General features: G+C 38.7%; 1 protein-coding gene across 3 annotated transcripts in view; it reads left to right on the top strand.

Moving 5' to 3' along the window:
- The window catches only part of MCTP1 (multiple C2 and transmembrane domain containing 1), a 216858-nt gene that overhangs the window by 137133 nt on the left and 53768 nt on the right, over positions 1 to 25957 (top strand). For all 3 annotated transcript variants that reach the window (XM_015653442.2, XM_015653441.2, XM_033520479.1), the window contains one exon: positions 23592 to 23711. In XM_015653442.2, coding sequence (XP_015508928.1) covers positions 23592 to 23711 — 120 coding nt within the window. The remainder of the gene's footprint in view (positions 1 to 23591; positions 23712 to 25957) is intronic.

Genomic DNA, 25957 nt, shown 5'->3' with positions numbered 1-25957 from the left:
AGCAAAGCATGAAAGGCAAAGATTAAACTGGAAGGAAGGAAGGAAGGAAGGAAGGAAGGAAGGAAGGAAGGAAGGAAGGAAGGAAGGAAGGAAGGAAGGAAGGAGTGTAGTTGTGAACATTTAGAGATATAGATTTTTCCTTTTAATATGATGAGTTGTTTTCCATGTGTTTGAATGTCTGTGTGTTTTAAAAAGTACATATTAGGAATGGCATAATGCTTTCTCTCATAACAAAAAAAGAAAGAAACAAAAGATTGATTTTGGGAAAAAGAGAGGGGAAAGGAAAGAAAAAGGCTTTGTTGCCTTATGTTAAATGGTTTCAGGTCAAGTTCTTTTCACACATAGATTATGTAATTTTTTTAAATTGAGAATCACATGCAGTAATGCCTATCTGCTTCCTACCAGAATTTTAATTCACAATAACTTCTACCTCAGCAGCCAACATTGTTGGTAAAAGGCGTACTCTATTTACACAAATTTACCTATTAGGTGAAAAAAAAATCTTGTTTGTAACTTGAAGCAGAGCCTATTAGTATAGACTTTGTCAAAAGTCACTTCAAAATCAAGAAAGGGACTGTACCTTTTGGTTATTTTTCATAAAGAAGCATGAACATCTTTATGCTGCCTTGTTATTCACTGGAAAGCTAAGCCATCTAGTGAATCTGGGCCTGTTTATAGCAATTTAAATTTTATATTTTTTTTTTTCCTCTCTTCTCAGTCTGAACATTTAAAAAGCCCTTTCCTTTCCAAATCTAAGAAATGCAAGACCTAAATTAATCCTAAGTGGCTACCATTTCTTACACTGTGGTGTAGGGCTGTGTGTTAATTAGCTGAAATAGATTACTCCCTGATGTGTGGCATAGTGTTTGTGGTAACTTTCAGTATGCATAGTTGTGTTTATTTTCACATACTGAGGCAAATTCTCAGTATGTCTTCAAATTACCTCCTTGTGGGTGTTTTTTCCTGAGCTAATCCTGACAGACTCTCCCTGCCAGATATGCCCATCTTCAAGAGCAGGAGAACGCTACACATGCAGGAACCTCTGTGCTTGGGGCTGTATGCAAATTTAATGCCCAGCTCATGTCTGTTTCTCTTACATGCATGACAGACATTTTAACAATAAATTTTGCATTTCCCCATGGAAATCCTATTGTTTTACTGTATATATATGAGCACATACGCGCATTTACTCTCTGTATGTATTTGAATATGATACTGGCAACACCCATACTTGTAAATAAATATGTTAGCCCTTTCTGTGTATTTGTATATGGTTAAAATGAGTGAGAAGTCTTGTATCAAGAATGCAGTTGTCAAACAGCTCTTTATCAGAGATGTAGTGAGATCCCAGAGAGACTTATCAGATACTAAAAAACATATAGGGTGGAAAATGTGATAAACAAGAAATTGACACTGAAAATAATTCCACAGGATTTGGGGTTTTATGCGAAAAGCAAGTGCATAGGAAATAAGCTTTTGGTTTCTGATGTTTGAAGCAAATACAGTCAGAGTAAATGATATTCCAGCAATTGCATATAGAACTTTCTCCAGATATGTCACAGTTTTCATGACTGAAATGAATTCTCTCTGCTGCCACAAATTTTGAAAGAGCTGGGAGTAGCTGAAGAGCTGTTAGCTGTTTTCTGCTTTTTAAGGGCAGTAACCATAGTGTAGGTACTTGGACACCAACATCTGTATGTCAGCACTGAAATAAAAATTGCCTTTGCTGGAAGGGGTGCAGCAGAGCATAACAGCATTCCTTCCCTTCTTCCTCAGTGTGTGCTTTTGTGTGTGCAGACATGCCTCTTTCTGAAAGGAATTACCCAAGGAGGAGATTGTGTCCTTGTCCCAAATGGGACATGGGAGATGTACCTGTTTTCCCAGTCTGCAAAACCAGCTTTCACTTATGCTGGTTTATATGTTTAAAGTTAGGTTGTACAAAAGTCGCTCTTCAGAAGAACTTTGAAACAAAAATTCCAGAAATATGGATAGAGGTTTTAAAGATATTTTAATAAAGGGAATTAATACAGATGGTAAATACTATTTCACTATTCTTTTTTACAAGAATTTTTTTCTTAGGATATCATGGGCTATCAATATGCTAAAGTTGTGTTTCAATAAATCTTTTCTTCTTCTCTACTAGTCATCGTTTGCAGTGGCTTAAAAAGTTTGAGTGGCTTAAAAAGGCGTAATTATAGGGAAACTATTTTTTACTTGAATGTACTACTAGAAAACTCATTCTGCTCCTTTTTTTTCTGCTTGAGATGGGAATAACAATTTCATGTTAGTGGTGTGCAGAAGAAAAACAACAGAAAACACCCACCTACTCAAGTATTCAAAGACTGACATCACAGTTCAAGTTCTGTAATACTAATAGTAATGTATTCAAGTATAAAAGTACACTGTAGAAGTAATTCAAACAATTGTCTTTTTATTCTTAGAACCAAAAATGCTATTGTATGGAGAAATATGTCTAAACCTATGTGTAGATGCCATATATAGACATATATGTAAGTGTGTGTGTGTGTCTGTGTGTCTGTGTGTGCGCGTGTGTGTAGATGCTATATATATTTAGATATATATGTATAATTATTTTTTTTTTCATTACCTTCTGACACTACCTGCTCTGGAATTGTATTCAAGATAATTGAAGAGAGTATCCCGTAATTGAGGTATATTTAATATAAGATGTTATACCTCAGCAAGTTTAATGTTGTTTCACAAATAATGAACTCTATGTAATAGTATTGAACATTATGTGAAAAGGAATGAAGGAAGTAATATAATTATCTGGTGAGATTTTGACACTGCCATTATTTTAGTAACTTCATGGGTTGATCAGTTTTAGAACATAAGGAGCACATACAGCTTTCCAAAACATCTTGCTTCAGCATATTTTTATATTTACTGGTGTTACTTCACTCTTTTTTTTTTTTCTTTTTTTTTTTTGTTTCATGAGATGTCTTCCTTTGTTTCAGATTGTATTTCTTCTGTTACTTACTTGTGAGGGACTCATTAATGTTAGAGTGAAAATGTCTGAACATTGGATTTTATTCTGAACTGTTGTTCAAAAAAAATCTGTTGATTAAAGGGAAAAGTACTAGAGAATGTGCACATGCCTTGGCAGTGACAGCAGGTGCACATGTGCACAGCAAGCACCCATGACTGGTGCGGCAGGGAGAAGGGTGAGAGGGGCTCTGTTGCTGGGAGGACTTCTTCAGGCAGCCTCCTCGGGTGGAGAAAAGCTCTAAAACTTTTGCCACTGGGAGGACTTTTCTGGGCCACTCCCCCTGAGGGTGGAAAGAACTCCTTCCTGCTGCTGTGGAGAGTTTCTCCAGACGACCCAGTGATTTCCTTGGTTGGACTGTGGGTGGGGCTGTGCAGTATGTGAGAAATCATGGAGTGCATCACCGCAGCCCTGGGCATTGCCTTCTCTGTCTTGCTCCTTGCTGGCCCTCATCTGAATGGGGTCCCTCCAGAGAGCATATTCAAGTGGCCCCTCCCCCAGCTGGTTCGGAAAAAGATTTCCTTGGAGAAAAATGGAAAAAACTGTTTATTTAAAAGAAATTGAATAATATTAAACAATAAAACCTCTCACTGTTCAAAGAGATGGCAAATCCAGAAAATCCTTTTCATGGGGTGTAGCCTGGCTTGCTCAGTCTCTTATCAGTCCCTTCTGTGCTGGAAAATGCTGAAGCCCATGCATGGGTCCTGGTGGGCCACAGGCATGACCTCCTGGTGTTTTCCTGGGTTTTCAGTCCAGAGCAGGTTCGAACAGATCCAAGAAAAAAGGAAAAAAACAGTCTGGGGAACTTCTCTGCCTCAGCTGGCTAAAAAGAAACAATAGAGGAGAGCTCTGTCCCACCGTCTGTCCATGCTGCAGACAATACAGCCCAGAGAAGCCTGTGGGGGAGTGAGCGCTATTTCTGCAAACAAACAGTGGCTTCTTCTCTCCCCTTCGCTCTCAGAACCAGTCTAAAAGTTGAAGAACTTAATATCCAGCATAAACAGAACAGGTGATTGGGGGTACAAGCATTGTAAAGTCACCCCAGGACACTTAACCAGCTTTTGCTGTCACAATGCTGCCCTTGCCTTTGGTCATTGCCTTTGGCCGTTGCCTCTTGCCCGTGCTCGTCCATCTCTAGCCCATGTAATCATCCCTGCCCGCTGCCCTGCTGTCCCACTGTATGGCCTGCCACTATGGTGCCTCTGCCCTGGCTGCCCTGCCGCTCTTCCTGCTCTGCCGCCTCAGCATCTGCTGCCCTGCCCAAACAGCACATCACTTGCTGAGCGGCTTGCTGCTCGTGGAGTTGCTTCCTTCATCTGCTTCTGCCTTTTCTGTCTGCACTAAAAAGGCCAATTTCCTCCTCCAAACCAATAAACTACTCACAGGTGTAATATCGACCTCGCTTATGTCTAATTTCACCCTAGGAATCTTAAGAATTCCCCTCGGTCCTTACTCTGGAACAGGACATTATCTTTTATAGTGCTTTATGATAACATGCTACAGCACTAGTCTTCATACTGTAATTTGTAGTCACTTTCTGTATTGAGTGTTTCCCAGATATAAATCTACATTAGACAGCATGTATTCAGAGATTTGATGATAAAGATGTGTGGTAGTGTGGAAGAAAATGCAATAACTTGAAATGGCCTAGTATTAGAAGCAGTGCTTTCAGATGCACTGATGTGTAGCTGTGTCTTGTGTGATTTGATGGTGAGGAGAGGCTCATGACATACTGTCTCATGAAGTTTTCATACGAGTTTCCAAATTTAACCACCAGTTAGTTAACTGTAGATGCAGCATAATCTAAAACTGCCTGAAAACAAAACTGCCATGACTTTTTAATGTGATTTTATGCATTCCAAAATTATGTAGGAAAAAAGGATACCCTAATAAAGCAAAACGTGCCCTGTCTGTAAAATGGAGAGTTGTTTTACCTCCAATGAGTAAATGTTATGTGTTATTTTTACCTAGGCAAAACAAGTACAAAGTATTAGACAGGTTTGATACTTTGTCTCATTTCTTAACTGTGCAAAGATGTAAATAATCAATTGAGGCACTGAGGAATGAAACCTCATCCCATTGCTGAATAATATATGTTGCCCAAAGGACCTATGTAAAACATATATGAATGGAATTAAAAAATGTGTGGAGCACAGATTGCTGTGCTGTGTTATCAAACATCTGAGTGTGTATATAAATTATTAGTGCTCATAATGTATATTTCTATCTTTATTTGGAGCTCTTCCATTTGTCTTTCAGGTATGTATTATTCTTGGTGCTATGATGTGTTTATTTCAGGTATGGTGTTTTCTACATCTCCAGTATTTAGAAGTAAGGGAACTGTGGACTAAGTCACCAATATGTCTTTACTGGTAAAATTACCGTAAGTGTTTTCAAAGACCTAAGTTTCATTTTTTCAAGATGTAAAGAGAGACTGTAACAAGAGAATCCTGATAGTTTTTTGCTTTTGGTTGAACCATACAGCACTTTAATGAGGACAACAGCTTTTGTGATTATCTCAAATCTCCATAGAGACTTTTTCAAGTAATTAAATTCTGTTCTGGTTATACACCCAAATTCCTCTTTTCTGCCTGATATTTATGTTTGGTTATTTCAAAAATTCTGTCTGCAATTAAGATCCGTCTATAATTTTGTCAGTTGCTTTTGACTTTTGTCAGTTGTAGGATTCTGAGTTCGAAACTTCATTGAGTTGCATTCAGTGTAGTCATGTGGTTAATTTGTTTCTAATGTACAAAAATTATATCCTTAACCTGAAATATTTACAACACTGTATTCCTGTATGTTTAAATGTACCAGGATTTAAAAAAAAGGGGTTAATCAAATGCTGGTGTTTTGCCTTTTGTTTTCTGCTTGTGCACATAGGGAAATATCTCCAGCTTGCACCAGAAGAGGTTTACACTGTATATTAGAAAAATCTCTTCAAGAAAATGTTCTTAAACACTAGAACCAATTGCCCAGGGCAGTGATGGAGTCACCATCCCTGAAAGTATTTAACAGATGTATAGGTATAGCACCTAGGTACATGGCTAAGTGGTGAACTTGGCCATGCTGGGTTAACAGCTGGACGTGATGATCTTACAGGTGACCTAAATGATTTGGAGATTTTGTGTTGGCCAGCTTTTGAAAGCTGCCCTACCTGTGTGTTGTGAAAGACATGTTAAATGTATTTGGTGGTTTTACCCTGGATGAATAGAAGGTGCCCACCACAGCCTCTCCAGCACTGCCCACCACAGCTGGATAGGGGAAAGAAAATATAACAAAAGGCTCAAGGGTCAGCATCATTGAGCAATTACTGTCACAGGCAAAAGAGATTCAACTAGGGTCTAAAATTAGTTGAATTGGCAATCAAATCAGAGTAGGTTAATGAGAAGTAAAAGCAAATCTTAAAACACCTTCTCCCTGCCTCTTTCCTTCTCCATGGGCTGAACTCCACTCCCAGATTGTTCCTCCAGTGCTTCCCTAGGATAGGAATGGGGACTGTAGTCATTTCATAATATGTTGTTTCTGCCATTCCTTCCTTCTTAGGCAGAAGATTCCTCACACTCCTCTGCTCCAGCATGGGACCATTTCTACAGCAGACAGTCCTCCACAAATTTCTCCAATGTGAGTGTATTGGATATGGCCAGATTTTGGTAGTGGGCAGGCTACTGAGGTGGCTTCTGTGAAAAGCTGCTGGAAGCTACAGACCCATGGAAAGGGGAACTCATGCAAGAGCAGGTTTCCTGGTAGGACTCCTGACCCTGTGGAGGACCCATGTGGAGCAAGCTGTGCCTGAAGGATTCACTCTGTGGAGAAGCGACCCACATTTCGGCAGTTTGTGAAGAGCTGGTGCCTGTGAGAAGGACACACTTTGGAGGAGATTGTGGAGAACTGTCTTCTGTGAGAGGGACCCCATGCTGGAGCAGGGGAAAGACTCTTCTCCTGGAGCAGTTGCAGAACCTGTAATGAACTGACTGCAACCTCCATTCCCCATCTTCCTGCCCTGCTAAAGGGGAGGAGGTGGAGCTTGAGATGGAAGGAGGAGTGGGGAAAGGTGCTTTTAGGATTTATTCTACTTCTCATTATCCCACTCTGATTTTATTAGTATTAAATTATATTAATATCCCCATGCTGAGTCTGTTTTGCCTGTGATGATATTTGGTGAGTAGTGTCTCCCTTCTTTCAACCCATGAACCCTTTTGCTATATTTTCTCTCCCCTGTCCAGTTGCAGAGGGGGTGATAGAGCAGCTTCAGTGGGTGCCTGGCATCCAACAAGGGTCAGCATACTACAAGGTGTTGGACTGCAGTTCTTCTACAAACTGCTCCAGTGTGGATCTCTTCCAGGAGGTACAGTCATTCAGGCACAGATTGCTCCAGCATGGGTTTCTTCCCTGGGTATCAAAGTGCTCTGGTGTGGGGTCCTGCATGGTGGATATTTTCTCCATTGTGGACTTCCATGAAATTCAAAGGCAGCCTGCCTCACAGTTGGCTGCAGGGGAATTTCTGCTCATACATATATATATACACACAGGAGTACCTGCTCTCCATGCTTTTTCATTTACCTGTATGTTTGCAGAGTATATTTACATATAATTAAATATATGCATATTCTCGCTCTTCTCTCCAGATGTAGTTGTATAGTTTTCTTTTTTACATTCTTAAGTACATTACCCCAGAGAGGCTGCCACCATCACTGATGGGCTCAGCCTTGGCAAGCACTGAGTACTTCCAGGAGCCAGCTGGCATTGACTCAGTTAGATATAAGTGAAATTTCTGGCAGCATCTCACAGAAGCTACACCTGCAGCCCCCACTACCAAAGCCTTGCCACACAGAAGCAGTACAGTGTGTCCATCTGGTTGCCATCTTCTATAGATTTTTTTTTTGCCAGGAGCCTTGGTGCTTCTTAGTCCTGAAGCACCAAGAACTGCAAATGGTCCCAGGTGGGGGAGATCCACATGCAGGAACTGCTAACTGCTAACATAGAAAATCCCATGTATCCCTCTTCTCCAGGCAAGGAAAAGGAATAAGGATCCTGATTTGAAGCTAGAACCTGTTTGGGAAGGAGGGATTCTTGTTAAGGTTAAATGAGAATTAGTGATAAGGTTAACAATGCAGATATCTTTGTCAGAGTCCTACAGACAGCCAACCAGGATTAGGTGGCAGGTGAACTATTCATTAAGCAGTTGACTGGTAATTCACAAGTGTCAGCCCTTTTCTTGTGGAAGACTTGAAATAAACAAGAAAAAGCTTGCCAGATGTTTCCTGGACTCAACACAGAAAGGAGACAGTCTAGGAGGATCCTGCAGTATGTGTTAGAGAACTTGCTTTGCAGCTGGTAAGGAAGTCTACCAGGTGTGGTGCCTGCTAGACTTGCTGAACAGAGAGGAGCTGGTGGGAGATGCAGTGGTCAGAATGCCCATCCTGGGCACAGTGACCACAAAATGATAGAGTTTTTGATTCTTGATGAAGTAAAGAGTGGGGTTAACCACACCCCTATGTTTGATTTCTGAATGACAGTATTTGGCCTGTTCAGGACACAGAGAGATCCTTAGGAAGCAGTCCTTGGTAATAAAGGGATCAGGAAGGGTGGAATCTTAAAAATATAGGAGCATGCTCTGTGTGTTGAAAGACAAGCCATCAGAGAAGAAGATTGGTCTGGCTTTTACTGGAAATTGGGATAAAAAAGTTTATGACCTTTGGAAGAAGGGGCAGGAAAACTCAGGAAAAGTACAAGGATACAATTAGGATATGTAGAGAGAAAATCAGAGACAAAAGCTCAGCCAGAAATCAACCTGGCCACTGCTGTGAAAAAAGTGGTTTTATAGTACATGAGAAGCAAAGGGAGGTCCAAGGAAAATCTTCATCCTGTATTGAACATGGAGGAGAACTTTGTCACCAAGGATGATGGAAAGGCTGAGCTACTTAATGCCTTTTTGCATCAGTCTTTAACATAAAGACCTGTTATCCTCAGGACAACCAGTCCCCTGGACAGATAGACCAGGACAGGGAGCAGAACAGACCCCCTGCAAGGCAGGAGGAAGTGGTGACATGCTGTGGTACTTAGACACTCACAAGTCTGTGGGAAGGATGGGATTCACCAGAGTACTGAGAGATCCAGCAGGAGAGCTTGCAAAGCCATTCTTCATCACTTATCATGAATTCTGGTTAACTGGGAAGGTCCCAGACAACTGGAGGTTGGCCAATGTAATGCCTATCTACAAGAAGGGTTGGAAGGAGAATTTCGGGAACTAAAAAGCTGTCAACCTAATCTTGGTGTTTGGGAGGGTTATGGAACTGGTGTCTTGAGTGCTGTCATGTGTCCCATATAGGACAACCAGGAGATCAGTCCCAGCTAGCATGGGTTTAGGAAGGGCAAGATCCTGCTTGATCAAGCTGATCCCCTTTTATGATAAGGTTATCTGCTTAGTGGATGATGAAAGACTGTGGATGTTGTCTACCTTGGACTTAAGTCACCCACAGCATTCTGCCAGATGACCCAAAAAATTAGTATTTCATATTTCCTCTATGTTAATTGATGTAGTGTGTTTTACTGTCACTTTAAGACTAAGCAACCCAGGAAACCGAAATTGTGTGTTTTACCCCAGGGTCACAGAAGAGGGGGTGGATCCCTTTAAAAAACAGAAATAGATGTGTGGGGAGCTCTTCTTCTGTTGTCTTCTGGCTGTGTAGGATGAGGCATGGGGCACATATCTGAGTAGCAACCAAGAAGCTACATTTTGCAATCAAAAATTTTTCCACAGTAAATTTTGCTACAACTTTTTGTGGCTGCAAAACTTTTCAGGACAGCTGTGTTGTGCTGTGCTACTTCTCAATTTAGTTTTCTTTTGTTCTTCTTGGGCTTTGGAGGATTTCACAATACCTTTTTCTCCAGCTGCTGTGCCAGGCCAGGAGAGGTCAAACTCACTGCATGAGTTCCAGCAGCTCACTGTATCTGCTGTGCCATGCTGGGAAGCTTGGCAATCTGTGAGTTCCAGCTCCTGAGGGTGGCCAGTGCTGCACCTACTGGGAAGTTTCTTCCCGTGTCCCAGCAGCATTGATTTCTTTTGGACAAAGAATAGTATCTTGGTTTTCTCTTTAGTAAGCTTTTATTTTTTCACTTAGATCTTTTCACATTCGTTTTTCCTTATTGATGAAAGGGGAGTGGTTAAAACTGAAGGGGAGACTCACTTTTGAATCTCTCCTTGTATAATTATATTAAACTAAGAGAAGCTGGCAGCCCATGGCTTGGGCAGGTGCACTCTCCAGTGGGTTAAGAACTGGCTGGGCCCAGAGCATGGGGTGAATGGTGCTGCAGTTGGTGGTCAGTCACTACAGGGGTTCCCCAAGGCTCAGTCCTGGCTCCAGTCCTGCTGAATGTCTTTCTTGGTGGTGTGGATGAGGGGATTGAGTGTACCCTCAGGGAGTGTGCAGACAGCACTAAGCTGGGCAGGAGTGTTGATCTGCTGGAGCGTAGGCAGGCTCTGCAGAGCGCTCTGGACAGGCCAGGTCAGGGCTGGAGCCGGTGGTGTGAGATTCAATAGGGCCAACGCTGGTTCCTGCACTTGGATTACATCAGCCCCATGCAGTACTACAGGCTGGAGAGTGACCCAGGAGAAAAGGACCTGGGGTGCTGATTGACAGCTGGCTGAAGAGGAGCCAGAGTGTGCCCAGGTGGCCAAGAAGGCCAATGGCATCCTGGTCTTTATCAGAAATTGTGTGGCCAGCAGGAGCAGGTCAGTGATTGTTCTCCTGTGCAGTGGTGATGCCCCAGCTCAAGTCCTGTGTTCTGTTCTGGATCCTCTACCTGAAGAAGGCCATTGAGGTGTGGGACTGTGTGTCCAAGAAGGGCAACAGAGCTGGTGAAGAGTGTAGAGAGTAGGATCATATGAGCAGCAGCTGAGGGAGCTGTGGTTGTTTAGCCTGGAGAAAAGGAGATTTGTGGGAGACCTTATCACTCTCTTCAACTCTACAACTTTCTACACCAGAAAAGAGAGTGTAGTGAGATGGGGTTGGTCTCTTCTCAGTCAGTTAGTGACAGGACAAGAGCAAATGGCCTCAAGCTCTGTCAGAGGAAGTTCAGTTGGACATTAGGAAGAATTTCTTCACTGAAATGATGGTCAGGCACTGTAACAGGCTGCCTAGTGAAGGGGTGGAGTCAGCATCTCTGGATGTATTCAAACGGGCTGGACCTGACAGTGCTATGGTTTAGCTGGCATGGTGGTGTTTGGTCAAAGGTTAGACTTTGTCATCTTTGAGGGAATAAGGGAAGGACAAACATCAGAGAGGTCTGGTGAGAGTGAGCAAAAAGGTAGAGAAGTCTATAACATGGAATATTATAGAGCTTATAGAGCTCTTATAGAGCTGGAATTCCACTTTCCAAGAACAGGTAGTTGAATTCCTGAGTCTTGCAAAAAGCTTTCTGAGCATCAGCAAAACATTTATCCCCCTCTCCAGATGCTGTTGTGAAGACACTGGCCAAGCAGTGCCATTTTGAGAGAGTTACCTCGAGTGGTAGACATCTCTGAAGAGTCCAGGTCTGCTCACAAATCATCAGTCTGCTTCAGTGTGACAGGTCAGTTCCTCAGGACTTTACAGATTTATTAAAAACCCAGGTGAAATTACTCCTGCCTTCCTCTCCTTGGTGTCAGCCAAAGCTCACTTGGAAGGGAAGGGGAATTGGGGAAGAAAGAGTGACATTGAAAAGACAGTCTGTTAAAGCCTCAAGTCTGCTCTATCTTTAATAAAAAATACAAGGTTAGTAATTATGCTGTACATACCTCATCCACTGTGACTATAAGAATCCTAAAATCAAGCCTCCATCTTGAATTTTTTCACATGTGCATAAATCAAGTGTTAGTGATTCAGGGTTTGAGCAAGAAATTGTACTCCTTTGCCCTAAGGACAGTTTCTTGTTGTGTTTCAAAGACTTTTTATGATTAATGAATGTATTAAAACTTGTATAAAATTGAAAGAAGAACTCTTTTAAGTTGTAGATAACTTAATAATGAGACTTTCTGTGATAAAATATTTGACTGTTTTGGCTTGACAGAAAGCTTTTGAGATGTTGAATAGAGTGTTAAAATACAGAAGCCATATGTGTATAATTCCAGGTCTTGGGCCCTGCTCATTTAAATTTATAAAATATTTGTTTCCAGAGTTTGGTCCTTTAAAGGAGAACTCGCTGCTTCCTGCCATATGTAGCAAGTTTAAACTTGCATACAAAATCTGTCCTTGGTTTAACAGTAGTGATCTCATTGCTATGTTATTTTGTACAAAGAAAAACAGAAACAAATCAAACAAACAAAAAAACCCAAAAACTTGAGCATGTAGCACTGGCTATTAATGATGATACACTATTCTGTAGGTAGCAGTGAAATACTCTGAATTTCCCTATTCACATTTTAAAGATGTGCTTTGAAGTAAGCATCTATAAAATGTACTGCTCTTCTCTGGCTAGTAAATGTTATGGATTATGGTCCTGGTTCAATAAATGCTTTTTAGAGCTGTGGAACATTTCTATATTAAATTATGTCTAAAAATGTTGGAGTGGCAATCATCTAAATAAATGAAATGTAATTCTGCTGAAACAACAAACTATTGAAAAGTGAGGTAGATTCTATGAAACATCATGTACTTGGAGTCTACAATACTATTTCCTGCAAATATGGAGAGAGAAATATGGCTTGGGTTCTAGCATTTGCTGACTGGAAAGATAAACTATGAAAACAACAGGAAAGTTGCCAGGTCTCTGGGCTAAATATGATTTAATGTAGCTTGTGAAAATACAAATATAATTAAATTTATTACAGAAAAACAACTGGTGTTTTCAATAACATGAAAATACACTTCTCCCTCCAGAAACATTACCTCAGTGAAAGCAGCAGAAGACAGTTTTCCACCTAGGATCATAAGAAAGAAAATATTTTTTGCTGTTGAATTTATTTGTTTTGAAAAATTACATTGCCTGTTCTAGATTAAAAATTTTATTTCTCAATACATCTTACAAAAGTGAACCTTAAAATCAGATTTAAGAATACAAAAAAAATGTTTGCAGGCTGCTTAATTACATGGTATACTCTTTCTGTGTTTTGGATAGGGGTTCCCTATCCAGCTTGCTGCTGCCCACAGAACTTGCTGTTACTTAAAAGTACATGATTCAAAAATGTAAACTTGTGAATGTTGTTCACCTGTACTTCTCTTTCAGCTTTCACCTCTCTTGTCTTTTTCTAGCACATTATATGAATGGTTACTTAACTTTAAACAAAATGTAAGGGGACTTTCTGTAGTTTTTAAATAATTTAGTTTTGTTTGGCAAGTCTACTTTTGATACTCTTTTTTTTTCCCATGAAGCACCTCTGCTTTTTCCAAGATGTCAGTTTTATGATTGCCCTTGTTAAACAGGAGAGTTTTGTAGATATCGAGAGAAACTTTTTAGGAGACTGAAAGTGCATCAGACATTATAAGGTGTGAAAAGTGTATTTGTTAACCAGATATCTGACTCCATTTCTGGTACAACTCCCATCAGTTCAGGATATTGCTCTAGCAGAAAAGGCTGTATGAGTCTGATGTGGTTTCTCAAATGCACCTAAGTGGAGCTTTGCAGATCAGAGAAGTTTAGCAAAGGCACGAGGAAGTCAACTCAACCAAAGACTGAATGGTGGTACACCAGTAAATATGTTAGTTATGTTATAAATTACATTTTTTAAATAATTCATAACTGATTCTACCAAATTGTGAAGTGATTGTTAATAGATGTCCTCCCATTTCTTTGTGCTGTGTTTTACAATAATAAGAGACAAAAATGTATGGATATGCACATATTCATGATCTACATTCTAACTTACGCATTCTCTTTATCTCACTGAAATATTTGGAGTTTGCACTTTTTATGCTGATAGCAGAAGTCATTGTGTTCTTCATAGTGCAATTTCGTAACTTTTACATAGATGTATGTGAATATACTTTAGCTTTCTTGGGACCTGCTCTAGTCTACTGTAAAAAATTGCCAGCTAAAGATGAGCTTGGAGAGTTTTGTTTTGAATTTTGTTCAAAGAAAGCATTGCAGAATATAGTTACATCTATCCTACTAGAGAACAAAAAATACTCGTCTCAGTTACATCAGCCTGGGGACAGACTTATATGTACAGGATTTGGGTTGTTCAAACACCTGGATCTACTTCACTCTGTGATCTGAACTGTTATTTTCCACTAAGTTCTCGTTTCTACAACCTACAGTTGTACTCTGCACAGGGAAATTTAAAGACTTGGTAAATAGTGAAGTAAAACACATAGCCTGCATGCTAACATGTAGATATCTTTGGCATCAAAGTTATTTCAAACAGATCATTGGGGGCAGAAAACAGAATGTTCATAGGGAAAGAGTAAAAGACTGTAAATAGACTAGAAGGAGTCGGTAACGTCAGCCCTGGATTTGTATTAGAGTTGTGAACAGGAACAGGCATGCATAGCTATAGATGCTACACATATGTCTACAAACTCTGAGAACTGAAGTTTTGGAAGGAAAGCCTTGAGATCAGTGAATTTTTTTAAATTACAAGATAGATTGGGAGATCAAGTTACAAACAATGGCAAACTAACTGAATTAATTACTGAAATGAATTTATTAAAATTTATTTACAAATAAGTACATTAAAAGGTAGAAAAACATTTTCCTACACTGTGTGAATAATTGCAGATTATGTACTTGAGAGCTGGTCAGCGATAGAGGAACAAATCCTAGGCTTTTTATTTATTTGCTGTTATACAGCTAAACAATACTCCAGACATCACAGAACAACATAATGAAGCAGGTCATAAATCATGAGTATGAAAATCAGCCTGTAGACCTCACTGAGGTTGACTGATGGTCTTGAAAATTTTAAATAATTTGATAATTAGACCAACTTGGGCAGAGTTTCTTCAATATCATAAAGGCATTACAGTTCCAGTCTGTATAATGAGACTTCAGAACAGTTTATGGAGTTTCTCTCATAGGGAAGCCAGTATTTCTCTTTGTTCCAGACATATTGATATCAAACCAAAACCTAGTATTTTTGCATTTTATTGCTGGAAATCACAGTCTGCTTTTACACCTTCAGCCACGTGGTTTTAATCTTCATTCATACAGTTTAAATTTTATTGCTGTCACTTTCACTATGACAGTTGGTAAAGTGTCAGTTTTCCTACAACCAAAGGACTTACTTTATCAAAGGTTGCACTTCCTAATGTCCTAAGTGTCCTTTTATTTTGGTGTTGGTTAGTCATGAATGGTCAGGAGGGCTTATTTTGGTTTTCTGACATACCAATGGATATGGGCACAGTTTAAGCATTTGTGAGGTTTATGACATTCATATCCATGATTTTTAAAGTAAGTGACTTATTTTTCATGAAAAAACATATTTTCTACTTTGCTTTATAAAAAGTAAGTCTGAAAGTTTTGTATTTCCCAGCATTTGGGTAATGTGACTATTTCTACCCTATTAAATGTTTTATAGTGTTTTCTTAAGATGCTAAATTATTTTCCTTCATCTGCAATAGGGGATAGAAGATAAGGGAGGGAGCAGATTAAGAAAATATTTATCTGATGCAGTATGTGAAGTACAGAAAACAGTATTTCTAACAACTTCCATGCAGGTGTCTGGGGAGTATGTATGTTGTCTGAACTCCAGTAGATGTACAGTGAAGTGTAATTAAGCTGAAGAAGGTACCAAATATTTTTTCTCTATACCAAGTTTAATAACTTTTGATGGACAATTTAATTTTACAATCTTCTGGCATTTGGGAGGAACAGGAGGCAGGTTCAAAGCCACCAGCTCCTCATCAGGCAGTAAGAAAGAAAGGGGGTAGTGATAACATTTTGCTCCTGGATTGTCTGAAGAAATTACATTTTTCAAATTGAACTGCAAGACATAGATGACAGAAAATTGATGCCAAGGTAAAATTGTAAAAGGCCTACAAAATAAAGGAAGATAGATGTGAATATGTAGATCCCTGGTTGCATGAAATCTTTTTCAGCACAACACAATTTGGAACCATACAGAGCTCTTAAGATCACCAATCCATTGTGTATAATATAAATAGCTGTAGTTATCTAACATGATCCATGTTGAGATTTTTACACTTCTCACAAAGTCAACACCTTAGATTTTTCTTCTGCAGTGATTCTCTCTCTCTCACTGGAGATATTCAAGATCTGTTTGGATACAATTCTGTACCATGTGCTCTGGGATGACCCTGCTTGAGCAAGGAGGTTGGACCAGATAACCCAATGTGGTCCCTTCCAGACTTAACCATTCTGTGATTCTCTGAAAATCAATCTGGTGACAGAAAAAACACTTTTTAACTTGGAAAATATGTAGAGCAGCTTTTATGTAATGTCGTTTAGACAAAGACATGGGCTGCTCAGTGAACAGTTGGGTATTGTTCATAAAATGTGGTATTAAGATGGGATGGAGGTTCGATGACCCTAGTAGCTCCATTCTCAGATGCGCTTTTGACCTAATGTACCCTAGTAGGTAATTTTTAACTTGATGCCAGTGTCAGTGCGAATAGGAAAAGTACTGTCAATTCCTCATAGTTTGTCAGCATTTTAGCAGTCTGACAAAACAAGCCCACCTTGAATTGACTTGAGAATGGCAGGAGGTTGCATGTATGGGAACTACATCAGTTAACTATATTTTCCCTTTAATTTTATCCTGTATACTAACTACACAGATGCAATAAGGCAGCTCAGAAGCTCTTAAGTGAAGGGGAAAAAATGACTCAAGAGACGCCACATTTTAAAAATATTTTTGGGTGGTGTAATTTTTATTTCCATCTAACTTTTGTTACTAGTTACAATAGCAACTGGTTACAGCAGTACAGATTTTATATCTGTAATCCATGTGCTGTTTAAAGTGGCACTGCATTCGTGCTCTGAGGTTTGCATTCTTGAAGTTGTTGATATTCTCAAAATAAAGATCGTGATACTTCTGAAAAATGGTTTTGAAACATCTCTTAGAAGTTGTAAGGAAAAAAGAAAATAATTAAATAAAAGTTTTCAGGATTTTAAGTAGAACATTTTGTTGTTGCTGACAATCTTGCAGAGATGCAACATACATTATGGTATTGTATAGCACTATCAGCATAAAGGTTGTTCTGGCTGTAAATGTGTTTCACAAATAAACTGGGTGGTTTGATGCAGATCAAGTGAGTCACATTTAGTTGTCAGAATCGTTGCTTTAGTAATGAGGATACACTCCCCTTGGATAAAAAGAGTGAGATGAAACAGAACCTTGGATTTATTGTTCAGATTAACAGCATGGAAAACCTGTGACCAAAAATGTCCTACCTAGTAAGTCCTTTTGTTGCACTTTTTATTGCACATATTGAAGGTAAAGATTAAAATTATTCCAGTTTGTTAACAATTTCAGAATGTATCACATTTTACTGTTTTTCACAATTCATCATTAATATTCATCAAGCTTTTCATTAGCCTTTTCTTATTTTCTTCACCTCATCTAATGCCATCATTTAATTAAATATTCTTTCAGTGTGTTCTTCTGATATGGGACCCAAGTTCTCTAACATGTACTAATATATGTCTTTCAATATATCAAAATACATCAAAAGCCCCATTGGGACTGGCATTAATTAATACTTCATCCATTCTGTTAAGTTCTTGTTTTATTTGTCATGGACATGTCTCTTTTTTCTCTTTCTACATGAAATAAATAGAAAGAGTGCTAATAAAAATCTAAATTGCAGTAAACTCAGTTCTTCTAATTCCAGCAAAGAGAGAGACAATTTAAACAATTCCTTGTTTGTTTCTACGATAAAGAAAAAGTTCTTAGAGAATTGAAAACAGTTATTATTCTGCATTTCTCAGACTCCCAAGACCTCAGGCATTTAAAAAAAAGAGAACCAACAGTAATCCAAGGTTGAACTGAAAATCTGTCAAAATAAAGGAAATGGGAATTATATTGGGTTTTTTTCTGTATTTTTTTTACACATTGCATGCTTTCACTATTTTCAAGTTGGTTTCTTTTTGTGTTTACAGAAAAAGAGAGTAACAGATAATGTGTTTCAGACTCAAATCTTTTATACTGCGCCTCCTCCTAGCACTCAGGTAATTGGAACTAAAATTGCAAGACTGATAAGAAAAACTGCTGGAATATGTTTTAGAGTAGGTTTAAAAGGCATATTTCTTCCAGACTTATCTGAATGAAGGCACTCCATTTGGAATGGATTCCTTTAAGTTTTTACATTAATGTTAGTGTATTTGAGATTTGTTGCAGCCAAAAGAAATGCTTCCTTTCTAATACTTTTATAATAGTATTGTACAAGATCAGAGGAGTTGTGATCGCTAGAACTAACCGACTAGTTTCATAATGGAAGAAGCTGTTATATCTCCAAGGTCCAATACAAAGTAGTTGCCAGTGTTTCATAACATAAAACACCATGCAGGAACCTTAAAATCTGCAGTACTTGGTACACAGTCTGTATCAAACAGATATATGGGTTCTCTCTCATTCTTTCTAATCTTGTGAGAATACATCAAGGAACAAAGCCTCAGGTAATAAAACTGTCCTATTAAGCTTAAATAGTAAATGGAAGATCCTGTGATTACAGTGCAATATTTGGAGCTGTAGACATTGTCCGTTTGTGACTGTGCCAAAAAGCCACCAACTTTAGTGTTTCCAGGGTAATCAAGAGGTTGGTTATAAATATAAGGCAAGGATATAGATAATATATAAATGAGGCTGTAAAGATGTTCCATGAAAATTATCAAGAAAAGCCACAGTTTGTGAAGGAAACTGCAGTGTAAGTGTTGTGCCCCATGTGAGACAATGGCAGTGGGGATTTCTGTGTTTTGCCTTACTCCTGACACATTACAGCTCATGGCTCTGGGTGCTACCAGTGCCAATATCTGGTCCACTGAACTCAGGCATTTCTATGGAACGAACCATTTCTAGTGTTGTGGTAAAGCTCTCAAACAGCAGTTCTTGCAGCCCTCCTTCATCATGTCCTCTGGTCTCTCCTGTATCTGAGGATGAGGTCAGTGTCCCCTGTGTGGAATGATCCTTTTTTTACATGCTCTTCTGTGCTATCAGTCAAAACAGAAGCAAAAAGAAAAAAAGGAGAAGAGTTAAGAAAAACACGGGTTAATGCTGTGAAGTCTGTGGGTGCAAACAGGATTTTGTTAAAAATGAAAAGAGGTTGGGTGGAGGTAGCTAAAAAGAAATCTGAAATAATTGTTCTGTAGAATATGGCCTTTCCACATAGGCAGAAATCTTTCTCTTCACTTCTGTCAGAAGATAGTCAAATAGAGAATCCTGTCTCTTAATTAGAAAGAAAAATACTCATCAAACACATCTCATCACTGGAAAGCTAATGATCCACAGCTGCTAGTCTGAAAGGGTAGGCTTTTTTTCTGAACAGTAGGAAATGTTAATCATTTTGGATGAGATTTCTTTTTAAAATATACTGTAGTTTGCAAAAGAATAGGATATTCAATATCCTAACTTAAATTATTTTTTGAAGTGTTGTACACTAGGGATAGTGTCATGTGTCTCTCTGAATGATCATTTAATGCATGTGTCTCTCACTAAGAGTATAAACTCGTGTGATGTTGTAAATGGCCAGTTCACGCCTGTGAGTCTGAAAACTTTGATCTCACAGGAGAGATGAAAAAAGCCTTTCCTTATATTCTTCTGTATATGAAATTGCATTTGTATTGAACTGTAACCTTTGAGACTCACACTCATCACTTAAATTACTTGGCTTGTTTCGGTAGTGATGAGCATCCTTTTTTTACACAGCCAGCCATTATTTTCTTGGAAGATACCATGCCAGACACAGTCCACTAGATGCTTTACAGACATGGGCAACTCCAAGAAGTGTTCTTTTATACTTATTCGTTAGCTTTTCTGGTTTGATTTGCATTTGGGACTTTTTGGCCTATGCTTGCTTAATGGAATGTTTGTTTACTTTTCCACCTTTCATGAAGCTTTGTACATATCAATTCCTTCTTCGTCTTTCACCTCCACTATCAGGCCTTTTGACTGAGGCTGGAGTTCTCTTGCTATTCTGCAACAAATTTTGGGTTTGTTCATGTGTACTTAGAAGTTTTGTCTTATACAGGAAAATCTGCGTGTTTTCTCTCATATGCATTTCATGAGTGCATTTCTTGTCTGGGAAAAATAATGAGGCCATTTAGGTCAGAGTGCCATAACTGTGCTGGTCACATGCAGCATACATCCCATTTGTGTTGCAATGTTTGTGTAGTGCCTGGCTGAGACAGGTGCCTGAAATGAGGAGCTGGTCAAAATTCAGCCAGACTAGATGGAAATTAAGGTGGTAGGTCAGCAAAGTCATCTTCAGGAGATGACAGGTGTAATATCCACACTTTTGAATGGCATGTCCATACAATTTCCAAAAAGGTAATATCTTAATATGTTTAACTGGCCTTCCAAGTCCAGTGTTGTAAAGAATTAATGCCCTTACATTAAAGGGCAAAGAGAAATTGACAAATTTCAAATGAAATTGCCAAAGACAAATTGTAGGTCATTTGGCCTTTAGGAACTTCCAGTGAGAAGTGTTTGCATGAGAATTCTGGAATATTCTGGAGTTCAAAGTACATGACGACCATAATGCTCAGAATCCAGTCAGGTCTATGTCTCCTGAAACTGTGTGTAGATTGTTGGTTTTTTTTTCTCTGGGGCCAGGGAGTGTTTGAATAGTACTTGATTTTTTTAAACCACTTTTTAACCAAAGTTCAGCTGAGGCCCTAAGAAGGACTTTATGTGTTGCCTTTTCTCAACAGGTAATCTCTGATACTTACTTTTTTGATAATTGGTGCTGTTTGCTGGCTTCCAGAGTACTCTTGAGTACGCATCCATTGACTCAGGGCATTTCTGGGGTTAAAGCGTGAAAGGATATTTTGCTTTTCTTTTGAGACACAAAATTTGTTGTAAGTTGGTTGCATCTAATTTACCACACTCTTATAGACAGCAAGGTCACAGAACAGTTATTGAATGCGATGAGATGTTGTTTGCTTCTATTGTCGTTTTAAGCCTAGCTGGAGATGAAACATCACACAGCCACTTGCTCAAACCCCTCCTCTCTTCCCTCACATCCTGGTGGAATGAGGTGGAGAATTGAAGTAAAGTTGTGTTGACATAAAAATGGTTTAATAATTGAAAATAAAGTGAAATGCCATAATAATGGTAAATAATAATAATAATTATAATAATAATAATAATGGTAATGGTAATAAAAAGGAAAAATACCCTACCAAAACAATACATTGCAGTTTCTTATCCCCTACTTACCCTTGCCAGACCCCTCTTCCTGAACCCAGATCACCCACCCTTCTGGGTAAGTCCACCCAGTTTATATCCTGGGCATGATGCTCTGTGGTGTGGAAATACCCCTTTGGTCTGTTTGAATCATCTGTCCCAGCTGTGCTCCCTCCCAGTTTATTTTCAATACCTTCCACTGGCAGAGCATGAGGCAATTTGAAAAAAGATCCTTGACTTTGGATAAACACAACTTAGCAAAAAGCCAAAACATCAGTGTGTTGTCAGCACCATACTCATTCTGAATCTGAAACAGCTATCATGCAGAAATTAACTCTACCCTAGCTGAAACCAGCACAGCTTCTTATGCATTACCATGTCTAACATACTTCCTTTTAAATTAACAACCTTGAAAAAGCATTTTTCTTTCAGTTGAAAAACTTTTAGAAGGGCAAATATTCTTGTTTTTGTCTCACACACACTACTTTTTCAGTTCTTCCAGTAATTATCATGTTTGTCTTGCAGTTTCATAGGCTTGCATATCCATAGTAAAGAGTGGTAGAAAGCATAGGGGCGAGGTAAGTTAGCTGATCTTGAGAGAGATTACATAAGATATAGACTTATTTTTTTTTTATTTCTTTGTGGGTGCTTGTATTTGATAAGAGCATTTTGTTTTAACCCCAAACAAAGATCTAGCAGAAGACTATTAAAATCTGCATTTTATTCGTACTGATCTTTTTATACATATTGATGACTAATTTGGGAAAATGAGCTCTGGATTGGTTTACCTAGGTATTGGTGTTGTTTTAGGTTTATGAGTTCTGTAGCATAACACCTGCAACCCTTTTAGAAGGTTTTACAAGTAAAAATATTCGAAAGTTTAACTATTTGGATGAAAAGACTTATCAAGATTTCTGGATGTTTATCCAGCTGTGGTGCATAGTGTGATTTGTTTTCACTTTTTTTGTTGTTTTTGTGTTTCACTGCTTTGTTGTCTGTTGAAGAAAACAAACCCGGGTTGTGGATACAGCTGGTTTAAATAAAAGGGGGGTTCATTGATAGGGAAAATTGGAAGTAAAAATGGTTTTAGTTTGACAGAATCAAAGTCCAATAATTTTTAGCTCTTTCCTGTAAACCATTAATTTTGCAGCAGCATTGGTAGGGTACAATGTCTAGACAGTGTTGTATGGAGCTGGCAGTGGGGGTGGTTTTCTCTGGTGGTGTGGTCACCTAGCTGATCCCATCCTGAAGAGCAGACGCAGTTACGTAGGCACGCATCTCTAGGAGATGTAACCCAGCCAGACTTCTGGCAGCCCCTGGTCACAGAGCAATTGAGCTGTTTTGAGCTACCACTGCAATAAATCAAAGTTTTCAAAGTGGTGGACTTCGGTGGCTTCTCAGCATTCTTTTTAAACCCATTTTTAATGAGTCTAAGGTCACTATACTATCATTAAAATAATCATATTATTTTAGCTTTTACTGTAATTTTTATTAGTTTTCCATGCAAAAGACTTCTGATTGCTATCTCTCCTTGTTTGTATGACATTAATACAAAATTTTCTTTTTTCTAAATAGCAAATTAATCTTTAATCAACTCTTGTGCCATCTTTCCACTGCTACAGGGTTGTTTCAAAGCTAAAACCAGATTCAGTAACATGTTGAGGTCTTCTTTAAATTAATCATGTCCCTATGACCTACAAGAAAAATGAGAGGCACTTTTTATAAGGGTTAATGGCTTTCAACTGAAAGATGTAGATATTGAGAAGAAATTCCCTATTGTTGAGGGTGGTGGCACTGGAACAGGTTGCCCAGGGAAATTGTGAATGCCTGGAAATATTCAAGGCCAGGTTGGATGAGACTCTGGGGAGTCTGGTCTAGTGAAAGATGTCCCTGCATGTGTGGAGGGGGGTGGATCACCTTAAAGGTGGCCTCTACAGTCTCTTCCAACCCAGGCCATTCTATGATTCATGAAAGTATCTAATCTTTCTTAAAATGTAATCTTCTTTTTATGCTCTTCTGCATTATTCACAAAAGCATTGTTTTATAAGAGAACAGTTAATATTCCTCTTAGATGATAGTGCATCAATTTTTCTTTTCCAAGAATTAAGGTAGGATGGATTGGGAAGTGTAGCAGTTGTATCATGCAGGTAAGTATGAGTCAGCAAAGTGGTTGAACAACACTCCTGTCTAAGGAGAGGTGGATTTCATTAGAATCGTTTTATTAGTCTTAACTCTGCACAAGAGTTTAATGTAATGCTGAGTTTAATATAATTTCAATCTCTTTTTTCCTGCTCTGTCTTCTAGCTTTTTCTTTTTGTGGTCTGGAACTTTGAGCTCTACATGATACCACTGGCTTTGTTGTTGCTGCTGGCATGGAACTACTTCTTGATCGTATCAGGAAAAGATAACAGGCAACATGATACAGTAAGTCTTCTCTACTTCAAGGGCATGCATGTCCTTTTCCTTTTTTAACTAGGTAAAATTTTTAAACTGGGTTTAAATACGATATCTTTTTCAAAATGTCTCCCTTCACAATGTTTGAGAGACAATTTTCCCACCTGCAATTTAATTTTATTCTGGCTGTCCAATAAGTGTGTCTGGTTTTGTTGAAATGTCATGCAAAAATACAATAGAACATGCACTATCTAGAAAATCTGTTTTGTGTGGGAGCAGAGAGGCTTATTGTTGAGGAAAAGGAAAATTCTTTGATAATTATTTTATATGGCTAAGTCCTTATGTTACATTTTTTTATTTCACATGTTGAAGTTAAAGATTAAAATTATCCCAGTTTATTAACAGTTTCAGAATGTATCACATTTTACTGTATTTCACAATTCATCATTAATCCATTTAGCTTAATATTAGCTTTTTCCTATTTTCTTCTCCTCATTTAATGCCATCATTCAATTAAATACATGTAGTTAGGATATAATGTAGCAAACATTTGCTAATAACTGGTATTTATTAATAATATTTAAATGGTTTTGATTTTCAGAAGTACGTATTAAAAGTTGGAAGTTTTATTATATGCTGTACAAATTTCCTAGGAAGATAAAGGATTTTGCATGAGGTACCGCTGAGCCTTAAAATTTGATATTTGTACTAGTTTTTGTATCCCAAAAGCAGCACGTTGTCTACTACTTTATGATCTGAATGGATAACTGAACAGGGAGAGGAAAAAGCCAAAACAGATTAGATAACTGGTCTCTGAGGACAGCAATTAATGGAGGTCGATAACAAATGGACTGCGAAGGTGCAAGGTCCTGTTAACATCTCTTCCAGTGATGTACAGGAGATGATAATGCACCCCCATCAAGTTACATCAGGTGTGTGGGACCATTTGACACTCTGGATCTGCCACTCAAAGAGATCTGAGTTGGATAAATGAACTGATAGGAAAGGCATGACATTCAGAAGGAAGAATCCTGATCCTGGGGAGAAATAACCTGTTGCAGTGATACAGAGTAGAAACTGGTTGTCTGAAAACACTTTCTGAACTGGGCCTAGGGGTCTTAGAAGGCAGTGAGATAATCAGAAGCACAGGTAGTGGACTGAGGGAAGTGGTTATCTCCACTCCTCAGCATTTGCTAGAATTCATCTAGAATAGTGTCCAGTTTGGGACACACCAGTTCTAGAAAGTCATTGATTGACTTCAGCAAGGTCAGTGAAGGACTACCAACTGGATCAGGGGCTTAAGCCCTCATCAACTAGCCCTTGAAGAGAAGCTGAAGGAAGTGGAGAAAGATCCTGGAGAATAGAAGGCTTCTAGTGACTGGAATATCCTATTATTACTAATAATATATACTATTATTGTTAACCTAGGAGGTTAACAAGAAGTTGGATCAAGAGGACTGCACAAGTGATCTGTGGTGGAAGAGGCAACAAGCTTCATTTGAAACAAAAGAGGTTCAGACTGAAAAAACTTTGCTAGGAGAATCGTAAAGCAATAGAAGAGGTTGCTCAGGAAACTGCAGTTGCTATAGGAAGTTTCTAGGACCTGACTGAGTAAAGCTCTGAGGAACCTGATCTTACCTCATGGTTGACCCCACTTTGAGCAGGAGTTTGGAAATTCCTTCCAGCCTGAGTGATCACCTAATGTCTAGCAACTGCTGTTAGTAGAGCACATACAGTCCTGATCCCAACACTCTTCTTACCTGTCTACATAAGACTTATGCTTCCAAGGATCATCTAAAAATAAGGGTGGGAATGATAAAGGTATTCCCTAATCCCAAATGTGATTACACTTATGGAAAAAACCTAAGATCAGGATTTAAAAGACACAATACTTAAAACACAGACCATTGTCTCCTGATGGTTTAAAGCTTACCAACCTGAAGATTTTATGGGTACCTGAAATCCCTGGTGAAAGGAGAAATATCACTTGTGAGCTGCAATACATTTAATTTCTCTCTGAAATACCACCTGCCTGGGAAGATTATCTAGCTATGCAACTTTTTAACAAATGAATGAAGCTACTGATGGACCCTCAGTTAAAAATACCAAATGCTGCTCCTAAAACTTTTCTCTTGCTGAGAGTGCTTCAGACCAAGCTAATGCAGCCTATATCTAACAACCATGTTGATCCCAAATATTTGGTATATGTGGAATTAATGACCTTGTTTTTAAAGATTTAAGTTTGCTTATCATCATGTTGAGCATCTGCCTTGAGT

The sequence above is a fragment of the Parus major genome, chromosome Z, assembly GCF_001522545.3.
Source record: "Parus major isolate Abel chromosome Z, Parus_major1.1, whole genome shotgun sequence".
NCBI lineage: Eukaryota > Metazoa > Chordata > Aves > Passeriformes > Paridae > Parus > Parus major.
Note: the sequence above shows the minus strand (reverse complement) of the source record. Positions and strands in the feature narration are given on the sequence as shown.